The sequence below is a fragment of the Syngnathus scovelli genome, chromosome 1 (assembly GCF_024217435.2).
Source record: "Syngnathus scovelli strain Florida chromosome 1, RoL_Ssco_1.2, whole genome shotgun sequence".
NCBI lineage: Eukaryota > Metazoa > Chordata > Actinopteri > Syngnathiformes > Syngnathidae > Syngnathus > Syngnathus scovelli.
Window position 1 is genome coordinate 20,324,002 of NC_090847.1, and position 10,306 is coordinate 20,334,307.

The 10,306-nt window shown below is 42.8% G+C and overlaps 1 protein-coding gene and 1 long non-coding RNA gene across 3 annotated transcripts; both read left to right on the forward strand.

Moving 5' to 3' along the window:
- Positions 1 to 609: 609 nt before the first annotated feature.
- On the forward strand, positions 610 to 3,332 carry LOC125981971 (uncharacterized). Its single transcript, XR_007486220.2, has 3 exons — positions 610 to 1,055; positions 1,547 to 1,603; positions 1,736 to 3,332. It is a non-coding gene; the product is annotated as an uncharacterized lncRNA (long non-coding RNA).
- Positions 3,333 to 3,555: 223 nt separating this feature from the next.
- Positions 3,556 to 10,087, forward strand: slitrk4 (SLIT and NTRK-like family, member 4). 2 transcript variants are annotated; one of them, XM_049742050.2, is made up of 3 exons: positions 3,557 to 4,774; positions 5,395 to 7,918; positions 8,162 to 10,087. In XM_049742050.2, exons 2-3 carry the CDS (start codon positions 5,437 to 5,439, stop codon positions 8,308 to 8,310), a joined length of 2,631 nt encoding a protein of 876 aa, XP_049598007.1. In that variant the 5' UTR covers positions 3,557 to 4,774; positions 5,395 to 5,436; the 3' UTR covers positions 8,311 to 10,087. The 2 variants fall into 2 exon arrangements, with proteins under 2 accessions (XP_049598015.1, XP_049598007.1); XM_049742058.2 differs by having other exon boundaries at positions 3,556 to 4,774; positions 5,395 to 8,313.
- Positions 10,088 to 10,306: the final 219 nt, after the last annotated feature.

Below are 10,306 nucleotides of genomic sequence, written 5' to 3' on the forward strand. Positions count from 1 at the left end.
GTAATGGGCCACACTCTGCCCAAAACAGGTTGACACTATCGGGGTTAAAGCTGTCACGGCGAGCTGATAACGACAATAATTCAGCCAGGACTGGCGCAATCTGAAATTGGGTCATGCTTTCGCTGAAACCATTTTCTACATCATTATGAATGTTAGAATGAAAACAGGATTATGTGGAGTATCTTTAGCCAGCTGAGAAACTGTGGCTCGTCATGCGGAAAGGATGGCGGTGTTTGTGGATGATGAAGATATCAGGACAGGCAGGGCGCGAGGTTAATTACTTGTTCAAATATTTTAAATAAGTGCTTTACCGTATCAGAGACATTGTAGTGAACCAATTTAAGATTTGCCCTCATGCTAACAACTATTATTCATGCATGAAAAGCTGCAATCATATGCATCCCTTGCAGAATAAGGACATTTTACATGGAAGAAATCAGTTATTTACCTTGTGCGATGTTCCTCTTGAGGTATGCATTGGTGTGCAGAGTCTGCTTGTTTTGCACCGGTGTTCCATTCGTCAATCATTGGTGCAGCTTGTAAAAAGGAAATGTTGGATTTTTGCAATTGGATGTTGTCACAAGTATTAGGAATATGTTTCCCGTTTTTATCCTCAACTTTGTGTACTGTTTTGAGTAAATACATCTGTATTTTGTTATTTCTACAATGTGTAGGTCTGATTTTGTATTTTGGTTGGAATCCTTTTCCTGCTTTTGTGTCATGGCTCCGCCTACCACTTGTTCAATCATGCACCCTTTTATAACCGAGAGGGAGGGGCGCTCCCCGGAATTCCCAATGGCCAAAGCGCCTCTGATCCCAGTATTAAAATATGGTGTGATGGTCCCTTCTTCTTCTTTGCTCTTTCAGGACCTGAATGACTTGCTGTGATTAATCCAACAATGACTATATCTATCAGAAAATTCCACAGGTAAAAAGCCATCAGTTTGTGACCTCATAATTAAGTGCTTTTGGATTGCACAGCAGGACAACACCTCGGAACACACCAGCAAGTCCACCTCCTGAAAAATGAAAACAGACAATATGAAGACTTTCAGGTGGGCAAGTCAAAAAACAAAAACAAAAAACCCACAAAAATTCCAACATGTCTACAAACATTTGATTTCAGTTATTATTGCCAAGGCATTCTCGAGTAATGCAATGATTTTTTCCCAAAAAAGGTTTGGATTTTTTTTTTTTTTTTTACATCTGTTAACAAAATACATTATTTATATTATTTTATATAATTTGTGACTATTATATACATCATAGGCAAAACAAAGGATGTCAGTTCACTGAAGTAAGATGTAGTCAAAGCACACACAAAGGTTATGATTTTTTTTACATCTGTTAACAAATACATGATTTATATTATTTTATATAATTTGTGATTTTTATATATACATCCTAGGCAAAATAAAGGATGTCAGTTCAAGTAAGATGTATTCAAAGCACACTAATATAACAGCAGACTCATGGTTGGTTCTGCAGACCTGCGCAGAAATACAAAGCTATTTTACAAAAGTAATGCATTTAATTTTCTCACCAGATGGGGGCAACAAATGGGATCCAAATTCTCACCAAAGGAACATTCCCAACATTTAAGGTGACTGATGACAAAGCAAGTCTCTAGAATCCTTCTAAATGCATGTGAAATGCTTCGTTAGATTTCAATGAATGCAATTTAACACACATTGAATGTTTTTTTTTTTTTTTTTGGTTTCCTGTGTTGTCTCAGCCACATGGCAAGACTGTCAACGGCAACTGAGATGAAAGCAGAGTCTTTGCCAAATGTCTGGCTCATTTTGTAGTAGGCCTGCTTCCCTCCGGCCAGTCACAGCCAGAGAACAGGAACATGTCCAAGACAGTCAAATTTCAACATTCTCATGGACTCTTACATTATAATTTGCACACAGACAAGGCAAGTGGCTTTTTTTTTTAATTGCTTTAAGCCGCAGAGGTTGATTCCTATAAGCATCTCTTGATCAACGAATTATTTATTTAATACAATTAAGTGATTTTTGTTTTTACGTTCCTCATTACAGTAAACCTACAATGCGTGTAAAATTTTAATTAGTCAAGTTTTCTTTGCTCACAAGTGCTTTACAGAACTATGAAAACTTGCAAACTGCGTTACGAAAATAAATATTGTGTGCCCTTTGTGTCTTCAGGCATTCGGGCCTTTGTGTCTTCAGGCATTGGGCATTTATTTATTTAGCATTTTGAATTCATATTGTGCAGAGTCTGTCTTATTTTCATGACATTTTCATAGTAGTCATTGGAGACTGTACAACAATAATTTAGTGGCCAGATACAGAATACAGAACAGAATTAGCTGTTTGTTTACCATCCTCCACAAACCGTGTATGAACAGACCAGTCAAATTATGACCACACTATTTCTGATGGGCCACTAATCAACAAAACTACAACACAAACTCAAGAAAAGTGGTGCTTTTCAGATGAATGTCTTCATCAGTTCTTTATTTCACTCAGGAGAGTCAGGGGTGTGAACGGTATTGTGGTAACTTGACAACGTGTTCTGTCGTAAACAGTACCTGCTCAGGTTAATAGGCACCGCTGGATTTTCTGCCCGAGCAATTCTGACCATATGCAAATATCATCAATTATGTGGGGCTTATTTAAAAAGTTTAATTTATCCCTGCAGGTAAAGGTTTGCGATTAATTGTGGAGGGAAGAAAATAATCACTCTTGAAGTGAGTCAATGTTTGACCAAATCATACCACACATTCTGAGAACTACCCAAATATGCAAAATAGAAAACGGATGGATGTAAATGGATGGATCTAAGTGTTCTTGGTAGGCATCGAAACAACAAATGTATCGTTGGCCAGAGACTTTTGTACTGTACCACTGAATTATTAGATGACTAGATTTGCATACTTTGGGCAAATTTAAAGCAGACGTCTCGACGCTTCAGGCACTCCTTGCACCAGTCCATTCATCTCCTCTTCGATGTCTTATAATAAGCGCAGGCCTCTGACTGACTGATGTCCCACCTCCTCTCTGTCCGTCTGACTGCAGCACTCTTGAACAATAGCGCTCTCTCCTCCTACCCAACTCTTCCATTTAAAATGCGGCTCACAGCCGCGTTCGCATCCTTTTTTTCCCCGCCCATGCACACACACGAACAGTACCCCCTCCTCCCTTTCCACCCCCACCCTTTCGATTGGATGCCAAAAATGATACGGCACGGCCGGACTACGCAACTCAAACCCAAGCGGGCAATTTGGCAGGCGAATTGTTTCAAATCCTGCACCTTCTGCTTGGTGACAGTTGCTTATCTCAGACACAATGACAAACGAGGCATGTGAGCCTATATAAGACATTTTGGGATTAAAACTATAATAAATAACTACAGTAAAGATTTGTGTGCGCTCGTTTGTACTCTCTCTCTCTCTCTCTCTCTCTCTCTCTCTCTCTCTCTCTCTCTCTCTCTCTCTCTCTCTCTCTCTCTCTCTCTCTCTCTCTCTCTCTCTCTCTCTCACCCCCTCCTTCCCTCCCTCCTTCCTTCCTTCCCTCCCTCCTCCCCTCTCAGTCTCTGTATCCTGCTCTGGTGGTGTCGGAGGCTCAGTGAATGCGGCTGAGAAAGGAGCGAGCACCCGCCTGACACGGATACTGCGCTGTTTTACAGGAGGGGGAACTACAAGATTCTGTCCTCTTTCTTTCTTTCCCACACACACGCAAAATCCATTTTCTCCCGACCTCTGCATCAACTAGCTGTAGAGATCGTAACTTTCCTGCTCTGAGTTGATTTTACCTTTTTTTTTTTTTTTTAAATGATGGAAAGCGCAGAGTTTGCTGCTGGCCACCTGCACCGCATCGGACTAGCGGTCGAATAACTGCATTATTCATTTTTTTACGCAGCTGGTTGTGCTGTCGCTCTTGTTGCCCACTATTTTTGTGCCATCATTAAAACTCGACACTTTTTACATTCTTCGTTTTGTGCAGCTCAAAACATTTTTTTCCTGCTGCAACCGGCAAATTGACATTATTCAAGGATGAGTACAACTGGGATTCTTGCAGCGAATGGAAAAATGAATCTTCAAATACACACAGGAGAACTATACACTAATGAGAATGGCAGTGTGTTGTCTTTTGAGTCGTGAAAGAATATCCTTGTGCGCAACTTCAGCACTCCGGATCCTGTCAAACATACCACTGTTTATTAAGGGGATCATTGGTAGCGGCTGAACCGGACGCACCGCTTTGACAGTCCTCTTATTACCCCTCCAGTTGTCAAAATAATACGATTACAAGGATGGCTGACTTGTGGCATAGCATCACCAACCTTGTGCACCTTCCCACGCCTAGGAGTCGCTGGACGCGCCATCAAGATCTCTAAAATCTGCCTCCCTCCCTTGTGTTGCAATTCACCAGCCTGACTGCAATCCATTTGGCTCTATCCTTTTGAGTCGAGTAAATGTTCCCTCATTCTCATGGAGGTGGGACAACCTTGGGACTCCAGCAAGCAGAGGGTGATTTTTTCTAAGCACGCGCAGCCCGTCGGCAAGAGACGCATCGGGTGAAATAGGAGCCCACCCTGCTCTCCTGTCTCCTTAGCAGCCCCCCCCCCCCCATCCAGGCCAGCGCGCTTGGCTTTCCGTTGATGCGCAGCAGTCTGTATGGAAATGAAGGAGCGGGGAAGCCTTGTTGCTTCCCTGAAATGTGTCTTTTCATCGCGGCTGGGAGCGCTTCATTCACGGCCCACCAATGCCGCCCGAGTCTCCAAAAGGAGTTTGCCACAGCAGCTTTAGGTGAGTATTGATTTGTTTTTATGCATTTTTTTTGTATGTTCTGTTCAGCTGAAACAATTCCCAGGTAATCTACTATTTAAAACAAACGTACATTTCTAAAAACATTTTGAAAGTGTTATTAATAGACACCGTCTCAACTCTCCTGCATGCTGTCAGATGGTTTCCTAAATAACCTCAATATGCAGCTGCGGCTGGCATTAAACCAGACCGTTATAGAACTGCGTCGTTTGACTTTGATTATGATGGATAAGGTTTAAGGTCTGCCGTCCAAAACGTTTCTTTAAAAAAAAAAAAAACAACAACAACAAAACTGTCCCTATGTGCAACAGCCGGTGTGTTCTCCATTTCCTGAGCATATGTTGATTTTTTTGCCTTAAGCATTTGTGTGTCCAGTGGGTAATTGAATTGAAAAATATAAGGGTAATTTAATAAATAAATATCTGATTAGATTTTTATTCATTTGATATTTCTGGGTAAGAACGTTTATTAATTGATGTTACAATCAATCAAGAGCGCATTTGGCTGTAAAATTGAAAATGTCCTTGACAGTATTTGTGTAAATCTTGCGGCATGTATTCTTGTGCATGCACCTGACTTTTTTTCTTTCTTTCTTTCCAAAGGCTACTAAATGATTTTCTGGGGGAGGATTTTTAATCGGCGAGATGATGCTCGTTCTCCTGCTGGCAGCCTTTTGCTCTTCAATCTCAAGCTCCTCCCTCTCACCCCCCTCCATGTCAGATGGACTCCCAATGGCAGACCCTTCTGCTCCGGACTTGATGTCTGAGACTTGCAGCGCCTGCTCCTGCTTGTCGGTGGAAAATGTGCTGTACGTGAACTGTGAAAAGATCACTGTCTATCGACCGACGCAACTCATTCCGCCCGTGTCGTCATTATACCACCTCAACTTCCAAAATAACCTCTTAATAATTCTCTACCCAAACTCATTCCTCAACTTCACCCATGCTGTATCTCTGCAGCTGGGGAACAATCAACTGCAGAACATTGAAGGTGGCGCGTTCATGGGGATGAGCGCCTTGAAACAGCTTCATCTCAACAACAACGAGTTGAAGGTGCTGCAAGCCGACACTTTTCTAGGAATCGAAAACTTGGAGTACCTTCAAGCTGACTACAACTTGATCAAGTACATCGAAAAGGGAGCGTTCAACAAACTGCACAAGTTAAAAGTGGTGATTCTGAATGACAATCTTATACAGGCACTTCCTGACAACATCTTTCGCTTCGCCTCCCTCACACACCTGGATATAAGAGGAAACAGGATCCAGAAGCTTCCGTATTTGGGTGTTCTGGAGCACATCGGACGGATTGTCGAGCTGCAGTTGGATGATAACCCCTGGAATTGTACGTGTGACTTAGCGCCTCTCAAGGCATGGCTTGAAAACATGCCCTACAATATTTTCATCGGAGAGGCCATCTGTGAAACGCCAAGCGATTTGTATGGGAGGCTGCTGAAAGAAACAAACAAGCAAGAACTTTGCCCCATGGGCACGGGAAGTGACTTTGACGTTAGAATGCCGCCCGCTTTCCCCGACACGGGTCAGGCATCCTCCCCGACTTCTGCGGTGGCCATTACCACAAAATCGCCAAAAACCACAGACTCGTCGAAAATTTACGGAAATGGAATTGTAGCCGGTTTACCCCCTTTTGGAAGAAATAGCCAGATTGTTTCCTTTCAGACACGGAGCCCCCCGATGTTATGCCCACAGCCGTGTAGCTGTAAAACCCACCCTTCCGATTTTGGCATTAGTGTCAGTTGCCAGGAGAGAAATATCAAAAATCTAGCCGATCTCATCCCAAAACCGCCAAATGCCAAGAAACTTCACTTGAGCGGGAATTACATTCGCGACATAAACCCGATTGATTTCCAAGGATTCGAAGGTTTAGATCTGCTTCACCTCGGCAGCAACCAAATTATCAGCATCCAGAGAGGTGTGTTTGCTAACCTAACTAATCTAAGACGACTGTATCTGAATGGAAATCAGATCGAGCAGTTACACCCGGAGATGTTCTTGGGCCTCACCAATCTACAGTACTTGTATTTGGAGTACAATGCCATTAAAGAAGTTCTGGCAGGCACGTTTGATTCCATGCCAAACTTGCAACTGCTGTATCTCAACAATAACGTGTTACGGAGTCTTCCTGCCTATGTGTTTGCAGGCGTCTCTTTAGCCAAACTTAATTTGAAAAACAACCACTTCATGACCCTGCCAGTAAGCGGTGTCCTGGACCAGCTGCGCTCTTTGACCCAGATAGACCTCGAGGGCAACCCATGGGAGTGCTCCTGCGATTTGGTCGCTTTTAAACTATGGCTAGACAAGCTTAGTGACGGAGTGGCAGCTAAAGAGGTGAGATGTGCCTCCCCCGTGCAATTCTCCAACATTGAACTGCGTCTGCTAAAAAACGAGATCCTGTGCCCAAAACTGATTGCTCGGCCCCCGTTTATTTTCACCAGCGCCACCCCGGTTTTGACGTCAGTTTCCCCCGCAGGAGTTGGCAAAGCCCCGCCGGGAGGTCCCGTACCTCTATCGATCATGATCCTGAGTATCCTCGTCGTGCTGATACTGACGGTGTTTGTGGCCTTCTGCCTTCTCGTCTTTGTCCTCAGGAGGAATAGGAAACCTGCCGGTCGGCAGGAGCTGGGGAATCAGGAGTGCGGCTCCATGTCGCTGCAGCTCCACCGGCACGGCCACAAGTCAGGCAAAAAAGGGTCCGTCCCGGGCGACGAATTGAGAGGCGAAACGTTTATCCCCCAAACCATTGAACACATTGGCAAGAGCCACACGTGCGGCATCGGGCGTTCGTCGGACATGGACGCGGGGTTCAAGTTTGCCGACTCCCAAAGGCAGAAAATTATCCTTCGAAGTAGCGCCGAAAAGGATAAAGACGCACTTTCCACCTTGGAGCGCAACAAGCGGCTCAGCACAATCGACGAGCTTGAGGAATTCCTCCCGAATCGAGAGCCCAGCATGTTCCTCCAGAACTTCCTGGACGGCAAGAGAGATTTCAACAGCATAGGCATGGGCGCCTACGAAATCCGCTACCCGGAGAAAACACTTGATAGAAAGATGAAGAAATCGTCGCTGATAGGTGGGAACCACAGTAAGATTGTGGTGGAGCAAAGAAAAAGTGAGTATTATGAGCTGAAAGCCAAGCTCCAAGGAACACCTGATTACCTTCAGGTGCTTGAGGAGCAGACCGCACTGACTCAAATGTAGAAACGGTCACGTTTGATTCAGTGCCGTGATTACATACAAACACGGCAGCGTCGGGTACACAGATCGGCTTTTGTTTTGCTTTCTCCCCCTCTAGTTGCACGCATCATGTAACCCCCAACCCTTTTCTTTTCTGTCTTCCCTTTTCTCTTTGCAGCCAGCTGTGCGCATACACTCCCTCGCACACACACACATTCAACAAAAAAGTGCCTTCTGGAAAATGGTAATGACCAGTGCTTAGATGGACAAAATGGCTCCGTACTACAAAGCTTTTACATGGATCGACGAGGATACACTTTACAGTGAAAGACATTCGGATCATCCATGCCACATGTATGAATCGTACTTAGACACCACGAGACAGCCTACAAACAACCCGACGGTCTTAGTATTTTTGCTGCTATGGAAATGGTGACTTTTTATTTCTGGTGTTATTTCATTTGAGTTTTTTTGCCACAATCAACTCAAATGATCGTGGAAACAGTGCTTGAGAAAATACCTCGGAGGCTGCTTTCCCTCTTTTCATAACAGAAGGGTGGAAACAGGAAAAAAAAAAGTGGGCACCTCAGACGTATCCTTCTTGGATCCTAACTGTACAGATATCTGATAACACTAATTTCTGGGATTAGTTACAAAGAATGACTCAGCAGATTCTACCTTGCTTTTTTTTCACTTTGTAAGGCTATTTGTTTGTTCATGGGGGAAACTCTCTGGGGTTGCTTGCAGACTCAATGCCATTTTGTCAGGATTATACACTCATGGCAGGATACCTCCTCAAAATGGCTCCAGTTTTGCGTTCATCCGAAGGCAACTGCAAAACTCTCAAGACGTTAATTTCATGACTTTTTTTCTTTGTGTAAAGAGCCATGTTTATCTATATCGTGTATTCTGAATGGAGTTGTGTCCCCCCCCCCTACAAGTTACTATTTCTCCAAATGTATGTTTTTGGGTGAAAACGAATCGGCAATTCAACTGTCAAGAGACGTTTCCTAAAATAAAAACCCAAGGATAAAAGAGTACAAAGCTGCTTGCCATGTAAGCGTAACTTGGAATTTATTTTGTAAGTCTTACATTATTTGTATCTGTGGGACTGGTTTGTAAAATACACTGACAAACATCTGCATATGCACACATACACACACACACACACACACTCACACACACACACACACACATGCTGCTTGCCGGAACATTATCATCAAGAGACTACGGCCCAGAAATGTCAAAGGGATGGATCATTAATATGACTCAATCAGTGATGAGCCTGTCACCTTTTGTCAGTTCTCAATTCCTAGTAAAAAAGAATTTAAAAACATAGTTAGTTTATTTTTCTATGCGGGGTTATTTAAAGAGATTACGGTATTATTAAACAAAGGATAGTGCCCTGAGAGGAACTAACTTACATCAGAGCTAATACAAGTCACAGGTAGAAGTGACTGTTGATTTGGTTCAATGTTTTCTTTTTTTTTTTTTTTCTGTTTGCTTAACAAGTTAACATGATGAACTATGGTGAAATGTGATCTGTGTTGTTACGCACGACAAGCCCGGCGGAGTCTGTGAAAGCTCCGTCGGATTCCTCATTCTTACACCCCCCCCCCCCCCCATCCCACCACAGCATCTTGTAAAAGGTTTCTTATGAACTTATGCAACCAAAATAAATGTGCATTAAACTTAATAAGGTTCTGGATGGTTAATATCGCAGTGGTGATATTCTAAAAATGTGCGCACTTAAGATAAGGACAGAGTCATATCTTCAGACAATGTGCAATATTAGGGAATACTCAAGTAGGGAATGGCTTCAAATTTTGTTTGTTTTTCTTAAAGTTTGAGGGAATAGTGTTGAAAGAAACGATGCAGTTTAAAATTAATTGATTTAACTCTATGCGTTTTTTATTTAAACGTGTTGTTAAGTTAAACTGATGACGTTCAACTGTTTGTTGCCATTGCAAATGAGTAGAATGTAACTTGGAAAGTATAATAAATACCATTTTTTTCTATCAGTCATAAATCTCCTGTATAACGGTTAATTTTCTCTTGTATGATCATGTCAATATGAACGTATTAAAAGAAGCACCCATTTGCACTGTGTCCCCACATTTTATTTTGATCACACTCCTATGCAGTGTTGATGGTAAATGAAATCAAAAGAAGTGCAAAAATGCACAATATTTCCCCTGGCGAGGTTACAAATGCGATAATTGGAGCATGTTTTGTGGAAGCTTTAACTGCAATGCCTCTTTGACTCACGCTTTATGTGCCACAAATCTTTTATCCAACAGGTATAAAGGTTTCTCCTGTTTTA

Coding starts and splice junctions, on each gene's coding strand:
- slitrk4 (XM_049742050.2), top strand. CDS start 5,437: ATGATGCTCGTTCTCCTGCTGGCAGCCTTTTGCTCTTCAATCTCAAGC. Junction 7,919..8,161: donor TGTGGTGGAGCAAAGAAAAA/GTGAGTATTATG, acceptor TTCTCTTTGCAG/CCAGCTGTGCGCATACACTC.